We start from the raw sequence: 21,903 nt of genomic DNA, 5'->3' as shown, positions 1-21,903 counted from the left end.
CGGTTGAGTTGTCAAGTAGAATCGTGTAACGTTATACAAGGAATTTGAATTGGTAAGCGTTTATGTGCTTACAGAAATACAACAAATACACACGCTAGACACCGAATTATAGGAGCAATAACATATTTACAAACTATAAAAACGTAGTTATACAAATAGCACATTTACATAGAGTTGTTATAAGCAGGAATATACAGAGGAGTAAAAAACTATAAAAAAGGTTAGTAAGATATAAAAACAATGAACTGAATATTGCACGCATATGTTTGTAAAGGAAAAATTTAAGTATTTATGTATTGCACAAGGTCTGGCCTGAAAATATCAAAGATATCAAACGATACAACCGCTTTCACTGCATTTTATTTGATTTCATTCACTAAATGTAAATTTTCTTTCAGTACAAGTGAATGGTGGCTGATAGTTTCTTGTTGTCGTTAACATATGAATAAATCGCTTTTGAAATTGTGACAATTTTCATTTTCAGTGAGGGATCCTTTTATTTTGAAACCCGTTCTGTCGTTTAGGGATGAAAAAACTTTTATTTTGAAAATGTTAAAGACCGGTGGGGTTTGCCACTGTTGGGCGTGGCCTGTCTTTGATGTTTTCTTATCACTGGTTGCAGCAGCAAAACAAAGCCAATGTTATTTGCAGCTCTGTGTCCTGAGCCGCGTTTTCATTAGAAATTCACAGAAGTAATTCCATTCATATTTATTTTAACGTCAGACGGTTATCATTTAATATGCCAGGTCTTATCTAACGAATGGGGCACTATAATGTTAAGAGTTTTTATCTTGCCATGTTGAGTTTTTATGTTGACAGGTAACTTATATACAATTTTCATTTTTCGTGAGTGTGTGTTGTTATAATGTTGTTTTGAATCCTCGCAGGGTGTTGTATCACGTAAACTGTCAGGTTTGTGAAGCTCTTCGCACGGTAGGAAGGAGGAAGTGGAGTGGGGTTTAATTTAACTGTTGGCAAGGAAAAGAAAGTAATCTGCTCCACAGTGCTCTTCAGAATCAGCGGGGTGAGTCAGCAGAGCACAAGTGTTAACAGCACTTTTGTTTAAAAACAAAACAAAAACATCCTTCCTTTAACCCTAAACTGTCACTCTGCTATCAGAAACCTTCACGCTGCTATTTCATATCTGGTTTATTTATACGTCACGTTCTGACCTTAAGCATTCAGGTGTTTGTCTGTCCGGTAAAGGGTTGAGGAGAGGGAGCAGAACGGGATGTTTGCTCGGAAAAACAAGCGAGCAGCAGCGCCGAAAGGCCAAGGAGCAGCTGCAGCCAAACAGGTCAGTGTTGAAATGTTTTGCAAATGACTGTCAGCTGTCAGTGGTGTTGATAATGTTCCCATTAAAATGAAAATTCTGTCATTGTAAGTTACTAAAATGATGACTGTTTTCATTTATGGGTGAACTATCCCTTTAAGGATTATGTCTATTGTTTGGTTCGACTTGGACAGAGTTCGAAACCATTGATGGTCTGTCCATCTCGTGACTGAGATAAGGGTGCTATTGGACCTTTTTTTTTTTTTTTTTTGTAGATGGGATTGTTTCTTGATTTCAAGCCAGCTGATGTGATGGAAATAGAGCAAGATCTGGATGATCCAGCTTTAGAAGCTGAATTTGCTGCCATTGTTGGGAAGAAACCCAATGTGGCTCCTAGGGGGAAAAAGGCTGGCAAAGGTGGGCATCATGATTAATCGTTTCTTTTTCATATAATAAATTCAGCTGTTATCTGTTTCAGCCAAACTTTAAAAGGTAGGATATGAAATACTAACACCTAATGTATTAATGTACTCATAATGCATGTTGTGGTAGTGCCAAGGTCTGTATTACTTTCAGAGAGATGTATTTTAGCATTCCCATTCATCTCTGGGGCAGCTGCTCAGTTGATGAGGAACCTTCCAGAAATACATGAGTTAAAAACCTGACATCTGTGATCATAGGCACTTTCTTATGCATATCATAAGCCTGATATAATGATTTCTGAAGGATCGTGACACTGACAACTTAAGTATTGGCTGCTAAAAATTCAGCCTTGCCATCACAGGAATAAATCATTTTTAAATATTTTATTTTAATAAAATATATTAAAATAGAAATCCAAAATCAGATACTATAATGTATTTTATACTACACTACGATGCAATGATTTGTTAATTGGGAATAAAAACTAATTATAGTATGTGGCAACTTTTGAACAACCATCAGTAGAGAAAGATACTTTTTGCAGCTAGTTAATTGTGTAATTAAAACATCTACTAGTAGGGTGTAGCTAGATTATGCTAACCAGCCTAACATTGACCAATTGGGTAGCATTTCTATTGTCTACCTTATCGGTACTCTGTCTGATATGTGGTTATGATCTTGAAAATATTTTGTGTGCATCTAAATAAATTGTACTTGAATTTTTATGTTCAAGCTCCATTACCGATGGAGGATATTGCAAAAATGGCGGAGGCCTGCATGAAAGACATTGATGACGATGAAGATGATGGTCTGGAGGATGACGAAGACCTCTTGGTAAATTTAACCTGTGATTATTGTCTGTTTCTCTTCACTGTCAGCATCTTCTGAATGTAGTGTAGTGAGTTTATAGTATTTGCTGGGATTCTCGTTAGGCTGAGCTGCAGGAAGTGGTTGATGAGGAGAAAACGGAAGATTCAGGTGCCACAAACCCCGGCTCCCCCATTAGTACAGAAACCTCTTCAGCCGAATTGACGGCAGCCACCCAGGTATGATCTAAAATTTTATTTGGGATAATCATATTGTCTTCATACAGTTGTGTTAGTTGTAATATTAAAGTTAGATTTTAATCGTTCTTTGAAGATATGTTGGCTCTGTGTGTGAGTATCATGTTTGTAGCACCACTGAATTGCTTGTATATAGATTGAGCCAAAATGTAAGTCCTTTTGATATTATAATTAAAGGGGTAGTTCACCCAAAAATGAAAATTATGTCATTAATGACTCACCCTCATGTCGTTCCAAACGAAAAATCAAAAATACATTTTGGTTCAAAAAGTCATAGTTTTTGTTATTTTTGGACCAAAATGTATTTTCGATGCTTGTGATTTTCAATGGAGGGACAGAAAGTTCTTGGACTAAATCTTAAAATATCTTAAACTGTGTTCCGAAGATAAATGGAGGTCTTACGGGTTTGGAACGACATGAGGGTGTCATTAATGACAATTTTCCTTTTTGGGAGAACTAACCCTTTAAATATAATATCAAAAGGACTTAAATTTTGGGACCTAATTGGGACATGGCTTAATTCGATGATTAAACTTCAAAACCATTTCATTCAATAATAAATATGAGCTACAAGCTTCAAAGTAGCCATTGTGAGGCAGAGGTGCTTTGTGTACCGTTATGGGGGAAACCGATATATTACTTTCTTTCCAAAAGTGCCATCTACTGGCACAGAGTAAATTAGTTTTTCAATCAGCCTGTCTGATGTTTTTGGTAAGACCAGTGCAAAAATCATCCCGTTTTTTTTTTTTTGCTGTGATGAGCATAAGAGGCTTTTCAAAAACCTAATAGAATCATACTTACTCCAAACCTTTGTAGTGATGATATAATAATACAACATTTAACAGCAATCACTTAAAGGGTACATAACATACACAGTTTCACCTAATCTCATGTTAATCTTGAGTACCTATAGAGTAGTACTGCATCCTTCATATATCCAAAAAGTCTTTAGTTTTATCATATTTGTAAAAGAAAAATACAGCTTTCCGATTCTTTCTGGAAAAAGCCGAGCTCCTGGAGGCGTAATGCAGGCGGAGCTATATAACTGATGTTTCTTGTTGTTCCCATTAACATAAATTCACTTATGTGCTGACCTCCAACAAAATACAGAAATCTGATGCAGTTGTACTTACATGAATGGGGTCTTTTATCACAGGGACGGCTCCATGTTTTAATAGCAAACGATGTGCAAATCCAGCATTGTCTTGGGCCTTGTTTATAAAACATTCGTTACTCAAATGACCAGACCACACAAAGGCCCTTGATACACTCCGTTAGTGCCCCGGAAAAACAAACTGCATCCACTGTTCATGTAAGGCTGGGTTCTTGGGGAAGCTGAACACGGTAAACTTTCCCTCACATCCAAAAACACACTTATTTGGAGGCATTCTCGAACAACTCCTATGCAGCGCTGCCGACGATTTTGAAGCGCATTGACGTGCGCGGTCTCGCGGGAGAAATGTCATATAAGGAGTTCCGTTCTCATCTACGTCATTAGATCCACGATCGAAAAAAAAAAAAGCTGAAACTTGTACCAACCCGGAAGTAAGATTTTCGGCACAAAAATTCTCAGTCATTCTTCTAAATTATTTTTAAAAACTTTGGCCTGTTTAGCATGAGAATCCATCTCTTTAACACTGTAACCAACTCATGATACACGAAACACCATTATACCCCCCCTTTAAACTTTAGCTGTACATAACCTCTTTTCAAAGTAGGTGGGTACCTCCAAACCAGCTTTTAAAGCTACAAAGAAACCGTTGCTAAAAATATTAAAGCTAATCAAATTGTTGAACATCTTGACCCATTTCTAATTATATCTTAATTGAGGTTCAGTTTTTCTCAGAATATTAGTTAAAGCTTTTATCCTGACTCCATTTGTTATGTATAGATTATTAATTTGCACATCTCAAGGAATTTAGGCTCTATTTTAAAATGGCTTCTGTGTAAGAAGTAATGTGCCACCCCCTTTTTTTTTTTCTTCTCACAGAACATTAAGATTTTTTCAGTGCCTGGTAGCATTGAGTACACTTTAGAGGAGAGAATAAACCTGTATAGAATGGCTGTTACCAATGCCAAAGCTGCAGGGGAAACCTCTAAAGCTCGAAGATATGAGAGAGGCCTCAAGGTGAGTGGATATGGTGTCAATGGTGCTCACTCAAACAAACTTTGGGTACATATTTTTTATGATAATTTACAACAACGGACACTCATATTTTTGGTTAGACACTACAGACTATGCTGGCATCAGTACGGAAAGGAGGGAAGATTGACGAAACAGAAATTCCCCCTCCAGTTGCATGTGGAGTGTCTGGTAGTCCCAGTGGACCTCCTGCCCCTGCAGCTTCACCTGATCAGCACGGGGAGTGTGACAGCGCTGTTGAGATCTCTCCCATCTCTGCAGAGGCTGTCCTTGTTGGCATGGATCCAGCGTCAAACACTAAAGACGAGTCCTCTGGTGTAGCATCTCCAGCTTCCCTTTCATCTCCAGAAGAGGAACATGCAGCAAGTGGCGCTGAATTGCACTTAGGTCAGCCTTAGGTTAGAGTGCTTTTGTGGCAACATACCACAGTTTAAAGTCCCCATGAAATCAACGTTTTTTGGCTTTTAGTATGGATACGTTAGCCTTAATTTTTACAGAGAATGCTATATTTTATATAATTTTATAAATATAAAGATTAGGAGGAGAAACTGTTGAGTCCCTTTCACACTGCGATTCTGGAAAATACACGGTTAATGTGTCCCAGCAATTGTTCCCAGGTCGCTAGATTTTGCCCCTTTCACACCGCCAGTGATTACCCGGAATCTGTGCATGCATTCACACACAACCCGTAAAGGTCCCGTAAAGACACGTGACATCAGGATGTGATGTGTAATGTACAAGTCAAAAACGCTAGGCACGTTAACTTTCACCTAAGCTGGCGAACGTGCGAAAAGTGAGGAACTAATGGATCTCTGTTTTCATTACAGTTTGCACATATTTTTTTTTGTCGTGAACGTTGATCTGCCTTCAAGACACCCGGTAAAAGAGTCGCATGATAACGTGCATCATCACTGGGACACACAGCGCTCATTCCGGGACTGAACCCGGCAATGTTACTAGGTCCCCAACCCGGGATCAATCCCGGATGTGTTTTCTTTCACACAGAAGGTGACCCGGCAATTTTCCGGGGTCCAGCGTGCAGTGTGAAAGGGGCTTTAGAGAGATGACACTTGTCTCATTCACAAATGTTACGTAGTTTTCAAACAACACATCCTCAGCATAATTATATCACTCTTTTGCTTTAGTAATAGTTTCATATTGAATCTAAAGGAGTAATGTATTAGACTGTGGATGTCATGAGCTACCAAATGCAGCTTTACTGATCCGAGCTATGATATGATGAAATGAAACTATTGGCTATCCCAAAAAAAGGGGGTGGAACTGCTCGATATGTCCTACCCTGTCTTCCTGATTCAGTTGAAATGACGTCACCACATAGAATAACACTGCATGTTTCAAGGTACTTCAGTGGACCTTTAAGGGTTAATAGTTAATGGTTGAAAGGTAAAATGTCTAGCTTGTGTCTGAATTTATGGGAAATATTTTAAACCAAGAAATAAAAATGTTTTAGGAAAAATGTAAAAATACGGAAAAGTTATATAAATGTCAGTAATCAAATGTTAGCAAATTTGTTACATGGAACTCCTTTGTACAAATCAGATTTCTTTGCTTTGGAATCTGAAGCTCATTGCAACATTATTTTAAATCGGTATAATATTTCACAATATTACATTTAATAAATCCAGCATAGATGAACGAAAAATACTTCTTTTAAAAATCTAGAAGAAATTTTATTAGTCCTTTTGGTAAATATTTTAAACTTGATCTCTATTTTCGGATTAATATTTGACTGCAGTTGTATTGATTTATGAGTGGGGTATTTATTTACATTTACATTTTACATTTAACATTTATTTGCTAAATAACTCCATGGTGTCCATCAACCCTAACGTGTTTATTTATACTGATAATATAATTTCAAAGGAATCTTTTTTGTTGTTGTTGTCCTTTTCAATAATAGTAGTAGTCATAATTCAAAATGTACATACATTTTTTTTTTATTCAATGTATCATCAACGCCAAATGTAGAAAAGCAGACTTTGTTGAAAATGAGGGCCTTTCCCTTTAAGCTGTTTCCTGACTTGCTAATTTAACTATAAATATGGCATTCTACAAAGCTGATTTTGTAAAGGGTACATTGTGGTTTCCTCTGCTCCTAAAGCACACTCACCAGCCGGACAGCCCACTAAAGACACTCTGTTGGAGAGACAGAAAGAGTACAGGATGGCAGCTCTCAAAGCTAAACAAGCAGGAGATATTGACCAAGCCAAAATGCATATGAAGGCCAGCAAGGTAAGATGTGGTTTCTAATTAAATGTATACAGCTATGTATTGCTGTTTCTGTACTGTTCATTTTCAAACAGTGGCATATTTAAGTTTTTAAAAAAGTACTCAACTTGCATTTCAGGCTCTAACAGTTATCAAATTGAGTTTATACAGAATTTTGCAAAGTTTGGATTCCCTCATTCTAATTAGTTACATATATGACTAGATTTGTAAATGTAGTTGTTTTCTCTGTTTTGTCATGTAAAGTCTTTCAGTTTGATGTTTTACTTCACTTCTGTGACTGTGTTTTCTGTGCTGTCAGTTAACAGGCATGGCTTTATTCATGAATCACACCCTCTTAATACATATTTTTCCAATTGCCTTCTGCTCTAATATGAAAGTTTTAACTTAAACCTGCCAAAGACTTTGTATCTCTAAACCTTTACTGATTTTATCCACCATTTCAGTTTGGCTTTGCATTTAATTCAAGGCATCTACCACTTCAGCTATGTTGTCATGCCAGTTTGGCTATTCCTCTTAACAAAGTGTCTTGTTCCCATAAACCATGATTACTTATAACTCACTTGTAACAAAAATGTGCAAAGTTATTTGAGCTATTCAAGAATTGTAGGAAGTAGACAAAGAATAGCACTATGCTGTTTGCTTGTTTGGCTCAGGGATTCGATGCAGCAATTGAGGCTTTGGAGAAAGTCCAGCTGGTGGACATGAGCGCCCTTCCGCCCCCTCTGTCTCAAGGTTAGACCTGAATTATTTTCTGTGGTTCGGAAAGTACTGTAGTAGCTGTGATATTTTGCATATTTGTTTACATATTTTCAAGGCTTGTAGCTTTATAGTGTAAGGCTTAATTCTTTTCTACAGCCTCTACAGTTACTCACCCTGCACCTCCAAAAGCCATTCCCTCACCTTCAGCTGCTGGTTAGTACACCAGTTCTCACGTCAGATATTTTCAGAGACTGAGCATGTGTCTCTTTTAATAGTCTAATTATGGTCTAACCTGAATTACTGTACTTCTGACCTGAATTTGAATGCTTTTTTTGTCTCCTGTCTGTTGTTTTTTGTTGTGGCAGTAGACAGCAGTTCTGGTCCAGCTCGGCCCCAGACTGTTCTTGAAGCTCTAGAACAGAGGATGGCCAAGTACAAAGAGGCCTTCACACAAGCTAAGGCCAGCGGGGATGAGCGCAAAGCCCGCATGCATGACCGCATTGCTAAAGTTAGTAAACCTGTCAAAATGACACCTAAACCTCAAATAATGGCACATTGTCACCACTGAATGTCCACAAACTTTCGGTTTCTCTTGGAGTGTTTCCTTTTTAGATTTTATCTGATTGTGGAACTCCTGTTAAGTTCATGTTACCATAATGCAGCACGTTTGCACATAGCGAGGTGTTGATTTCAGATTATGTTCTTTTTGTGACCCACAGCAATACCAGTCTGCCATCCGAGCCCATAAAGCAGGCCGACCTGTCAATTTTGATGAGCTTCCAGCCCCTCCAGGTCGGTTCTTCTGCAGTCAAAAAGAGACCTTTACATGTTTCTGTTTGTGTGTACATGTCCACTACCATTCAAAAGTTTGGTACAATTTTTAAATGTTCTTTGAATGAAGTCTCTTATGTTCACCAAGACTGCATTTGTTTGATTAAAAAAGGTTTGCAATATTGTGAAATATTTCAATTTAAAATACATTTTATTAGTAGTGGATTTTAGTTTTTTTACAGTGGATGTATTTTTTTTGTGATGTATATTATGTGAAGTTACAGTATAGTTTTCAGCAGCCATTACTCCCATCTTCAGTGTCACATGATGCTTCAGAAGTCATTTGAATATGCTCATTTTGTGCTTAACAAACATTTTTATTATCATTGAAAAAGTTGTGGTGCGTAACATTTTTGTGGAAACAAGTGCTATTTTTTTTTTCAGAATTTAATTTATAGGAATTTCAAAAGAACCATGATTATCTGAAATCGAAATATTTTGGAGAATTATAAAAAAAAAACATTTGGCGCAAGGCAGCATGACGTGGGGAGGCCACACGCAAATTAAATTACCGTAACCCACAAACATTTGTTTATTAATGTAATCCATAACTGAATTAAACAATATCAACACAAAAAGAAAGAGAAAAATAAAAAAATGTATAAAGTATGCACAATAAGGAAACAAGACCTTTTTATCAGTCAGCTCATCACCGTTAACCCACTGCACCTGCCACTTGGCTCCACCCTGCAAACACACAAGAAAAAAAGAAAATAAACACTGTCTGGTGACAGAAAGGTGCAAATGAACGAATACAGTCTAGGAAAGACCATTACAAATGCCTTTACTGTCAATTTCAATCAATTTAATGCAGTCCTTGCTAAATAAAAGTATTAATTTCTTCCAAACTAATATATATATATATATATATATATACATATACATATATATATATATATATATATATATATATATATATATATATATATAATTTTTTTTTTTTTTTCTTTTTTTTTTTTTTTTCTGTAATGAGTTGCTTGAATTCCTGCTAAGAAAATGAGGAGTTACATTAAATTGAAGTGTTTTCTATAGGCTTTCCTCCAATCCCAGGCCAGAAGGCCGCTGCTCCAGAGCAGGGATTGGCTGCAGTTCTGGAAACAGCCAATAAGCTGACATCTAATGAATATGAAGCTGGTGATGGTGAGGAGGACGATGAAAAGGGAGAGGAGAAGGTATGTTCTTAAATTGTGTAGCACAGTGATTTTCAACCTGTGTGCCACGATGGTATTGCAGGTGGGCCGCTAATTACTATTAAAATAAATAATAATATTGTCCATATATGTAAAAAAGTCTAAGTCATAACATAATTTTATATATATATATTAAATAAGAAGAAAAGAGAATAAACCGCCAATTTATCTCAAGATATTTTTGCTGCATATGCTACAGAACAACTGCAGTTGTGCCAAGCGGTGCCAGCCCAGAGTTATTGACTGTTCATTGCTAGTTCATTCAATAAAGACAGTTAACAATCTAGCTTCTGAGTACTAAGTTATTAACCCAACAATAGCGGGGTCAGTTAATTTTGGGCAGTGGGCCGCGCAAACATATGTGTTTGGTTGTGTGGGCCGCGAGTTGAAAAAGATTGGGAACCACTGGTGTAGCATTTCCTAAATATTTCCAAAGCTATCCCTTTCTTTTAAAGAAGTCACTATTTTGTCATTTGCCTTCTAGGTTAAGGCTCTGAAAGTAGGCGACCAAGTGAAGCCCACTCTTGCAGTACAGCCAACGGTACAGAAGCCCAAGAGGACCCCTTCACCTTCCCTAGACAGAACGTCCAAAAGAGGAAGTCTGCCTGACACTGGTAGAGTTGTGTTTTAGGATGGTGTATTAATTGGGATGTTTTCATGTTTCGTAACTGATTTACATAAGGAGCTCACAAAAATCTGGTTATTTTCTCCTCAGCTCAGCAGCAGCTGGAGTTTCTGGAAAGCTGCAAAAAGCAGTACATGAAAGCAGCGCTGCAGGCAAAGCAGAAGAATGACCTAGAGCAGGCCAAGACCCTCCTGCGTGCAGCAAAAAGTTTGGACCCCATGATAGAAGCCACCCGCAGTGGCAAGACAGTGGATGTTAGCAAGGTAATACTGTCAATGTTTTTTAACAAATCCATAATGAAATAAGTAATAACTCCCCCTTTATTTTCAGTTGTCTTCACCGCCTGGAGATGAGGATGAGGACTTCATCCTAGTCCATCACAGTGATGTTCAGATCTCAGAGAAGGCTGAGGAGGTCTACACTCAACTCACAAAACTACTCGAAGAGCAATACGAGGTAACAAGAAGGTGGTGAATTAATGAAGTAACTCTGAGAATGGATCTGTGCCAAAACCTCGCTGTCTTTATAGTCAGCTGACATTAAAATGGATCTGAAACTGTATGTGCACATTACATAAATAAAACTACATTTTTGATTGCAATAGTTTAATATTAGCATGTTTCTCAGCTAACAGAGTGATACTCTAGCAAAAAACATAAAAATACGTATTGGGTTGGCGATTTCTAACTAATAAAACTATTTTTAGGCAATATTTGACAAATTGTGCTTTCAAAAATGAAATGCTACATAGTTTATTTTAAATTGCGAGATGTTAGCGATCCTAAGCATAAAAATACACATTGGGTTAAACAGTATATTGATATTCCATAAAAGTGTATTTATAGTTTGTTTTTTATAAATTGTGCACATGACAAGTTCGTTACACTGCCGATTTTAACAGAGTGTGATGTTAACATGTTGCTAATAGTGTGCTATTATAATCAGCATAAACCTACATATTGGGTAAAATTGTATATCAGTATAAGTATATTTGTAGTCAGTATTTCACAAATTGTGCTTACAGGAGCACATGCTACACTTTTGATTCCAACAGAATTCGTTTTTAGCACTTTTTTTAAGCTGATAAAGCATTAAACTATACATTGGGTAAAATAGTAAATTTCTATTGACTATTAAGTGCATTTGAAATCAATATTTCACAGATCAAGCTCATGAATCAAGAATCAAATGCTTTTGAGTATAAAAATGTTATGTTTGCATGTTGCTAAGCTAACAGTGTGATACTCTAACAAGCATCAAATATATATTTGGTGAAATAGTAAATTTTTAGTCAATGACTTCTTTAACTGGGTATGTTGAGTACTAATTTTGTATATATATATTTTTCTACCTGTGACGTAACCCAACAGAGTAGTTAAACAGTATGGTGCATTAGCGTAGGACAGTGGCTCTCAATTCCAGTCATTGCACATTTTGTATGTATCTCTTATCACTTAAGGAGTTTGTTCTATCTGACTGTAAGTGCCCAGTGAAGTGAACATGGATTTAAATTGTATTTACAGAGGTTTATTTTGTCACACTTCACACTTCTTTTGTAAGTTTCATCAGTGTGTGAAGACGCTGAAGGCAGTGGTGAAGCCCAAATCCGTGAATTAATTTTCTGAAATGAAGTAAACTTAAAGGGTTAGTTTACCTAAAAATGAAAACTATTATAAATTATGTCATTAATGACTCATGACCCTCATGTCGTTCCAAACCCGTAAGACCTCCATTCATCTTCGGAAAACAGTTTAAGATATTTTAGATTTAAGGCCCGTTCACACCAAGAACGATAACTATAAATAAAGATAACGATATTGGCGTCCACACCAGCGAACAATATTGTCTGTGTATTCTAAGCGGACGCGGGTCTGCTGCTTTAAATTCTCGAGCTCATTACAGCAGGAGTGATTCTGATTGGCTGGCAATGTTTTATCGTTCATCAGGAAAAAAAAATAGTTCTGAAAGTGATTCCATTTATAGTTGTGGTGTGGACTCTGCTATTCTTTAATATTGAGAACGATTTTTAGAACTATATCTTTATCGTTATCTTTATAGTTATCGTGCTTGGTGTGAACGGGCCTTTAGTCCGAGAGCTTTCTGTCCCTTCATAAAAAATTTATTTACGGTATACTGTCCATGTCCAGAAAGGTAAGAAAAACATCATCAAAGTAGTCCATGTGACATCAGAGGGTCAGTTAGAATTTGTTGAAGCATCGAAAATACATTTTGGTCCAAAAATTACAAAAATTACGACTTTATTCAGCATTGTCTTCTCTTCCGGGTCTGTTGTGAATAAAGTTGTAATTTTTGTTTCAAACATGTTATAATACTGCATGTTTGAACTCTTGGTAGCTTCACAAGCTGTTAAAATGAACAAAATCATTTCTTTCAAATATTCCTTAAACTGATTCAAATATAGAATCTTGTGAATAGACTACAGAGAGTAAGGTAACGTGCCTCAGCTTGACCATTTCAGTGCATTTTAGAGAGATATGTCTATGCATATTGTTATAATAGAGGGAAATAAGATACAGTTTTAATTTCAATGTTATTTATTCTTCAAATATTGTCTTTAAATAAAATAAGTATCGGCTGAAAATGAATTTTATTCAAAAATTTGAAAATGGAGCCTCATCGAGACCCCCATATCTTTGGGACAGAACGATGTAGGGCCTTGAAAATGAAGATTCCAAAAGAAAAATGTATTAAAAACTAGAATCTAAAATCATATTGTAATATCTTCTTGAGTTGAGTAATACTTTGAGTTATAAGCACACAAACTTTGGAAAAAATAATATTTATGGCACAAATGCAGTTGTTTTGACAAGGAAACGAGATACATTTCAACATTATTGGTTCTTCAGACACTCCTCTTTAAAAGAAAAAAAGCATCATATTCTTGTAAAGTGAGCCACATTTGTTTTTTTACCACTGAAAATGTTTACAATTAAACTATTTACTCCTGTAGCCATATTGAAATTCCATTATCTCTGGAACAGAATTATATAGGGCCTTAAAAATTAAGATACCAAAAGGCAAGTTAGTTAAGACCCAATATCTAAAAGGGCATTAATATATCTTTAATGCCTTTTGAGTTATAGTCCTGCACGCTTTATTTTAAGTGTTTTTTCCTCATTTTTGAATGGTTGCCATTGGCACATAATGCAACATAGATCGGTAAAGTCATCAGATTTTACTAACATACCTACCAATCTCTCTGTGAAAATATCATTGTGATGCTGCCATCTTTCTTAAGTCATTTTTAACCCCCAGTAATTTGGCTCTGAATCTCAGGCGAATATTTTTCATTTTGACTCTCCTGTACAAAATAGTAAACATTTTTAAATATTTATCCATGATGTTAAATATTTTGGCTTTCATCTGGCTATATATTTTTATCTTTCTTCAGAACAAATATTATCAAAATCTAAAATTTGAGCTGGGGACCTCTGGTTGAGTTGGCACAGAATGTGATTTTTAACAACCCAGTTTATGCTTGGGCGAGGAGATAGCTTATCTTGCTCATGAAATCACGCACATGCTTAAAATGCTGTCTAAATAGGCAGATGACTAGGTTTTGAGACAGAACCTATAAACAGACGTTTCCTTTCTTCTTCAGAAATGTGTGACATACTCCAAGCAGTTCACGCACATGGGGAATGTTGCAGAAACAACCAAGTATGTATTGCATCACCAATACACCACTTCAATAAATGAAATTCAAGTGACTTCACTGGGCATTTCAGTTATTCCCATTTTCCCGCTCTTAGATTTGAGAACATGGCGCAACAATGTAAGAAAAGCCTGGAGATTCTTAAACTGGCACAGAACAGGGGCCTTCAGCCTCCTAAACATCACTTTGAGGAGAGAACATACCGCACTGTCAGGTCTGACACTCTCGCTTCACATCTTACAACACAGAAAAGCCCAATACTTCACTAGTCTTCCACACCACAGTCAAGGGAAATGTAAGAAGTCATTGAATAACATGCTTTCGTTTTCTTAACTTTTGCTCTTGTAGGTTCTTCCCAGAGCTCAGTAGCACAGACATGGTTGTGTTCATTGTTAGAGGGATGAACCTTCCTGCTCCCTCTGGTAAGCTTCAACCTGAACCAAACATTCAACATTGATCCAGTCGTTTACATAAATGCATTTGGAGTTTGAGTTACAGGAACATAAATGTGAATAAATCATATAATTTTAAATCGTTTAAACATCTCCCCCTCTGCTTTTTTTGAAAGGTGTTTCAACAAATGACTTGGATGCCTATGTCAAGTTTGATTTCCCATACCCCAGTACAGTGAGTATTAATTCTTCAGTCATCTAGGCTTCATTTTACCCAGTCATCCGTTTGATTTTAATTATTACTTTCTCTTTTCATGTTAGGATCAACCTCAGAAACACAAAACATCAGTCATCAGAAATACCAACAACCCAGGTAAAAATGTTCAGCTAATTATTTCTGTATCATCAGATACTTTAATTGTACATTACCCATCAAAAGTTTGGGTCAGTAAGATTTTTAAATGTTTTTGGAAGACCATAATATTCACCAGGGGTCCATTTATTTGACCAAAACTACAGTAATGTTGTAAAATATTATTTCATTTACATTTATGCATTAAGCAAGCACTTTTATCCAAAGCAACTTACATTGCATTTAAGGTATACATGTTATCAGTTCATGTCTTCCCTGAGAATCGAACCCATGGCCTTGGCTTTACTACTGCAGGAATTATTACAGTTTAAAATAACTGTTTTATATTTGAATAGATTTTCAAATGTAATTTAGTCATGTGATGCAAAGCCGAATTTTCTTCAATGTCACATGATCATTCAGAAATCATTCTAATATGCTGACTCGGTGCTCAAGAAACTCTTATTATTATTATTATTATTATCAGTTATTAAACCCGTATCGCTTAATATTTTGGTGAAAGCCATGATACATTTTTTCAGGATTCTTTGATGAATAAAAAGTTCAAAAGCATCTACTTGAAATAAAAATCCTTTTAACATGATAAAAGTATTTGCTGTCTCTTTTGATCAATTTAATGCATCTGTGTTAAATAAAACTATTAATCTTACTGAGCTCAGACAGGGAATTTATTAATATGTGAGATGGAGAAGTGTGTTCGTGTTAGGAGAGACATGACAATAGCAAAATTATGTAGAAAATCAGTTCGCTGGGATAAATATACAGATTAGTGCACATTAAAAAAAAAATCTCTATATATATATATATATATATATATTTGACTGCAGGACACCATGAATGACACAACTAGAATCAAGTATTTTAGAAAGCATTGGAAAAAGTTCAAAGTTAACATTTGCTTCTGAAGGAATTGACTTATTTGCTGTTTTGGCAGAGTACAACCAGAGCTTCAAACTGAACATCAACCGAAACCACCGTGGCTTCAGGAGAGTTATACAGTCTAAAGGCCTGAAGCTGGAAGTGCTACACAAAGGGTGAGTGTTGCTGTGGGACACAAGCATGATCTCCAAAATAAAATAAAAATTTAGGACTTTATTCTGTTTAATGTCTCCTAACAGTACACAGATTCTTTAAGATTCATTTTTACGGGGCAGACACACAGGTCTGGATAAATATCAACCAGTGCTTCCTAGGGCTGGGCAATAAGACCATATATATCGGATGGACAAAATTAAAAGTCTATCGTTTCATATTATGCTCTATCATTTATTTTGTGGTACACCAAAATACATTGTTTACGTCAATACGTTTTCATCATTTGAATGACGGCAGTCTTACATGCATTATGCAGGCAGAAACTTGAATAATTGCATGTGCGCTCACGTCACGTTGCTGTGCGCATGGTCACGAAAACTTAATGTTTGCATGCGTTTTTTAAGCACTGAAGTTTAAAACAACTGATTTTAGGCTGTTGAAACACAAACAACAGAGCTACATGCGAACAGAGCTCATGAGCATTTTTGCCGCTTTATTGGCTTTGAACCATTGCATAAACACTTATTTGCGTCCAGATTACCCGGCTTTGCAAGTACCCTCATAAACACACAGTCATTTATTTCCTAAGGGAATGTTAACAGTTGCGAGAGAAAACACATATGTAACAGTATATTGGATCCGGACTTCGGCCTTAAAGGGGAAGCTGTCCAATAATCGTCTTGTCTGCCATTCATGAAAATCAAACAACAGTGAAAGAAAATCTCTTACTGCTCTTGACTAAATCACTTTTGTAAGTAAAATAAGAAGAAAATAAATAAATACATAAATAATGCTAATAATTATGCCTATATATATATATATATATATATATATATATAGATGTAGCTTACACAGTGAAGACTAATTAATTTACACAATGTATTTGTTATTAATTATAGTTTATTGTTCTATTGCTTGTAATTAGTTTTGTGTTCTTATTTCATAACTGACTGATTATTTATGTCCCGTGAGCTTGTTTTTATTATTATTATCTTGTATTATTCTAATATCTACATTGGTGACAAGGATTAGGAAAATTCTATGGTACCAAAGATCTTAATATCATAAAAATCCTTATTAAAAGGAAAAATAACTATATCAAGATATATATCGTTATCGTGATATAATATTACTCATATCGTGATTTTGATCATATCGCCCACCCCTAGCACTGCTGCCCTGATTGAACTCCATGGCAGTTGTGGTGCATGCTGGGTCAATGTGAGTAGGTGATGTGAGAGGTCACACTGATGACTTTGATTTGTGACAGTGGCTTCCTGAGAAGCGACAAGCCGATAGGAACAGCCCTGCTCAAATTGGAGAAACTGGAAACTGATAGCGAAGTGAGAGAGATAGTGGAGGTGAGTGGGGCTGTTTTTCAATAGTATGTGTGTCGAGAGTTCAAACATCAGCTGAGAGTGCAAACATGTATAACTTGAGCTAAAATGAGACATTCACACCAGGGATGCAAAATATCGATTAATTCAATAATCGATTGTCATTTAAATTAACGATCAATTAATCGATGAATCGTTAACCATAATGCTGCAAAATGCATCTATTGCAGTCACCGGCATGACGGGATGTGCAAAAGCCATGCACAAACACACACACACACACACACACACACACAAAATGCTTTCTCACTTGAATTAATGGGGTTTTAGTCTGAATAAAATGCTAGTAGCAGGATTATAAAATGAATAGATGTGATTATGATCATTTGATAAAATGAAGAGAGAACGTTTGTACGGAGCCAAGCACTTGACATGCAGGAAAAAATATTATTCTAAATCGTGTGCACGATTTACTAATTTGTTCCCTCAATGTACTAAAACGTGCACACGATTACTAATGCCTTCCCTCGATTTACTATTGCGTTCACTCGATTTATAAATTGTGCGCACAATTTAGTAAATCGAGGGAATGCAATAGTAATCGTGTGCACGTTTTAGTACATTGAGGGAACGAATTAGTAAATCGTGCACACAATTTATTTACTTTTTCTTGCATGCCATGTGCGGGGCTCCGTACGTTTGAGATCAATTTACTTTGTTGACTTTACTATCCTGCACGGAGACCGCTAAACGAGCCTCTTTAAATGGTTTTGTGGTGCTCTTTGTTGTATTTTAAAACACGATTGCAATGTTTTCATCTGACATTATGGCATTTAAAATAAATGAATAAATAAATAAAATGATCCCAAACGTAACTGTGGCTCGCGTGTGACTGCGCTGCGCAGTAAGTGAACCGTATCCATCAGAGCTGCTGCAGCAAAACACTGTTGCTCACATTAATTTGATCCTGCTGGATTATGTTCTAGAAAATGTCAGATTTTGAATTTTTGCATTCCGGTAGGCCTAGCCTATTTGTTTTAAAAAATCCGACACAGTGCATTAGATCATGACAGCACGTGTGTACAGATGAGGACGAGCGAGAGGCTTTGGCTAGATTTATTTGAAGATTACTGCTCATGTCTCATTTGGCACAAATCCAAATGTTTCCATATTAACAATGAATTTGAATGTTAAACTAATATTTATAATGTAAACTATTTACACATTCACACATAGACGGAAAAGATAATAATTGGCATAACAGCAGAGTGGACCGGTATACTGGTCTTTCTAAACTGACCAGTGTAACCTTTTATATGTTTAGTTGAATGTATTTTATTTTGATAATGAACAGACTTTGAATCGCTAGAACATACGTGTGCTCCAGGCTCGGAGCGATCGAATCGAATCAGCTGAGACAGAAAAAAATAAAAATTAAAAATAAAATAAAAACTTTTTCGCAGGGTTAGGAAAATGTTAGATCGTGACCATGCCTCTGGATGCCATTTGAGATATAGACTTCATTAATGTGTTTTTGTTGTGGTTTACCAGTTTCTTTTCGTAATTCTTCTAATTTCGCAGGTTTATTTTATCATCTTTCACTTTTAATCGCATCTCTTACTGTGTGTGATAAACATGGGAAGGGAAACTAAATATTTCATGAATTAAGAATTCGTTCGATTTATAAATTTGTTCCCTTATTTCAGTTAAACCATGGGTTATTTAGGGAACAAAATTAACAAAACATGGACAATTGCCACAAATTAAGTCGTAGGAACGAATTGACTATCTGTCATGTGTCCCGCAGCCCTCAAGCGCAGTTATCGGATGAAATTACTGAGTTACTACATTTCTATTGCTTTTCATGTTGAAGAACTTTTGTATTGTTTCTATTTTAATGTACTTTTGAAGTTTAAATCACATTAAAAGCTTAATTAGTACACTGTGAATGAATGATGGTGCATTTATATATACGGTCACCGTCACTCACAGCCGCTCGCACGTGTTGAGAGCGCATGAGCCGCACGGAGCCCAATATTACATCAGTTAACTGACCATCGACAGCCTTAATCGATCAATCACTTATCGACAATTAAACGATAATCGATTAATTGTTTGCATCCCTAATCCACACCCATCACTGTGTTTACATTTGTGTATGAGATGTGCGTTTATGGCATTGGCTTCATATCTGAATGCAGTTTATGGATGGGCGGAAGGCAACAGGTGGTCGTCTGGAGGTGAGGGTGCGTCTCAGAGAGCCGCTGGGTGGGCAGGACCACCAGACTGTCACAGAACGATGGCTAGTGTTAGAGGAGCCACAGGTTAGTGCTACTGTGGCTGAATGCTCATATTTGTTCTTGTTCTGTGGATATTAAAAGCGTCACGCTTACCCAAAATGTTAACATAAGGGTAAATATTTTGGGTGATTACAGGTGCATTATGTGGTTTCATTTAATAATGCAGGTTAAGAGATAACCTTCTTAATGTATTTATATGGAAATATTAAAAGACCTGTGTGTTTAATCAGACCATCTTAAAATGATGCGTGACGTCTATATAGGACAGAAATATATTTCTATTGCATAGTAAACATTTAAAAATACATTATATTTGTTATTATTATTAACAATAATAAAAATCACAATTTCTTAATAGTAGAGGTCGACCGATAGTGGATTTTACCGATATCTAGGTTGGACCACACTGGCCGATACCGATTAAACAAACCAATAGCGTGTGCAAATGACACATTTATTTGGTTTTGACTGTCATCTGCTGTCTGTGTTAGGTGTTGCTGTAACTGACACCGTGATTTCATCTTCACATCGTAAGAAAGTTTGATCCATTTCTACTGACAGATGTATTATCACATTCATGTTACACTTTACCTTGACTTAGGATTTTTCTTGAAGGTTTATGAGAGGAGATGAAGGTATGGACGGTGAAAGCTCCACGGTGCTGCTAGCCTCGGGATGTGAACCACGTGAAGAAGATCGTGAGGAACTTGCTCAACAAGCTTTCTGTGCTTTGAGCCGTTCGCCGAGAAACATAGTCACTGACAAAGTGAGTTAGCTTTGTCTTTATCAGGGTTAAACAGGTTGGACCAGGATGTAAGTGTTGGGGTGATAATTAAAAATATAGGAGATATTAATAAGAGGAGCGGGTAAATGTGCAGACTTGTGTGAGAGGCCTTTTGAAATATATTGCCTCTTGATTTTATAATAACGCTCACCCCAACCCTTACAATAATGCATTGGAGCTAAAGCCAATGAGAGCTAACCAATATTTTTTTACTGCTCTGGGATGCACTAATGCCAAAGTAATCATTGCTTCTGCAGGAAGATGAATGACTTAATCTGTTCTCTCTAAAACTAGGAGCCTGTTCCTGCCATATCTTAAATACTAATTTACTGCTATGCAAATGAGTTTGACACGATTAGCTATGCAAAAAGGTTTGCGTTTGAATCCCAAACATTTTGTCAAACATTTCAGAACTTGTTTACATCCTGTGTGAATTCACTGCTTGATTTATTACAGACAGGCAGTGTCAAAGCACTGCTGTTGAATATTATATTCCTTATAAATACCATTAAAGCCATAAACCAACCTTTACTGTTTTGAACTAGATGTGAATTATTCAAAAAAAATTTCTGAATAGTCTATTTTTTTTATGTTTGATTCAGGAGGTAAATTAATGTGTGCCATGTTTTTGAGATGATTTGAAAATATATAATTTTTCCAGTAAATGTATGCTTAAAGTAGCTTTCCCAGCACTTAGCTGACGATCAGGACTAGAACTGGTGCTGCAAATGTCGTGAACACATTCTTTGAACAGAAATGCCAGTTTAGTTGATATTAGAAGCAAGTAAAACGAGTGGTTCTGCATTGTTTTGTGTGTGTGTATATATATATATATATATATATATATATATATATATATATACATATTAAACTTAATATATGAGAGAAATCTATTATTGCTCTTCTTGCACTTGAGGGTTGTTCTGTACTAGGGTCACTCCTAGTAAGCACTTTTACATTGTGGTCTAGTGCGCACTTAAGTCCATCTATTCGGACACATAAGATGGCTTCTTTTGATTATACTTGCTGTAGAAATGACCTCAGGAATAGTTACAAAAATGGCTGAAAATGTACTCGCCCTCAGGCAGTCTAAGATGTAGATGAGTTTGGTTCACTTTCAGAACAGATTTGGAGAAATTCAGCCTTGCATCCCTTGCTACCTGCGATCCACTCTGCAGTGAATGGGTGCCGTCGGAGTGAGGGTTCAAACAGCTGATAAAAACATCACAGTAAACATTTTAACTTCATACTCCATAGCCCATAAGAACACTTATTCCAATGAAAGCTGTTTTTATTAGCCGTTTGGGCACCCATTCACTAAGAATCCATTAGTGAGCAAATGCTAAGTTTCTCAATGTCAGTTCCAATGAGGAAACAAAGTAATCCATATCTTGGATGGTGGGAGTACGTTTTCAGCCGATTTACATTTTTGAGTGAGCTACAACTTTAACTTTGTTCAACATCTTTGTAAATTTTTTCTTAAAATACCTCTCGTTTGTCCATTAATA

General features: G+C 36.2%; 1 protein-coding gene across 4 annotated transcripts; it reads left to right on the top strand.

Annotated features, from left to right (window-relative positions):
* Positions 1-9: 9 nt before the first annotated feature.
* Positions 10-20,926, top strand: LOC132155103 (coiled-coil and C2 domain-containing protein 1B-like). 4 transcript variants are annotated; one of them, XM_059563899.1, is made up of 27 exons: positions 10-52; positions 888-1,024; positions 1,207-1,297; positions 1,549-1,690; positions 2,430-2,530; positions 2,629-2,742; positions 4,751-4,888; positions 4,987-5,290; positions 7,026-7,156; positions 7,807-7,885; positions 8,009-8,065; positions 8,218-8,360; positions 8,572-8,644; positions 9,716-9,855; positions 10,358-10,487; positions 10,589-10,761; positions 10,829-10,954; positions 14,121-14,179; positions 14,272-14,388; positions 14,523-14,596; positions 14,743-14,801; positions 14,888-14,939; positions 15,874-15,973; positions 17,245-17,335; positions 19,513-19,635; positions 20,103-20,141; positions 20,227-20,926. In XM_059563899.1, exons 3-26 carry the CDS (start codon positions 1,232-1,234, stop codon positions 20,112-20,114), a joined length of 2,604 nt encoding a protein of 867 aa, XP_059419882.1. In that variant the 5' UTR covers positions 10-52; positions 888-1,024; positions 1,207-1,231; the 3' UTR covers positions 20,115-20,141; positions 20,227-20,926. The 4 variants fall into 4 exon arrangements, with proteins under 4 accessions (XP_059419882.1, XP_059419881.1, XP_059419880.1 ...); XM_059563898.1 differs by lacking the exon at positions 10-52 and adding an exon at positions 583-692; XM_059563897.1 differs by lacking the exon at positions 10-52 and adding an exon at positions 696-819.
* Positions 20,927-21,903: the final 977 nt, after the last annotated feature.

This window comes from Carassius carassius, chromosome 12 (assembly GCF_963082965.1).
Source record: "Carassius carassius chromosome 12, fCarCar2.1, whole genome shotgun sequence".
NCBI classification, from domain to species: domain Eukaryota; kingdom Metazoa; phylum Chordata; class Actinopteri; order Cypriniformes; family Cyprinidae; genus Carassius; species Carassius carassius.
The sequence above is the reverse complement of the archived record's forward strand: the minus strand, read 5'-3'. Positions and strand labels throughout refer to the sequence as shown.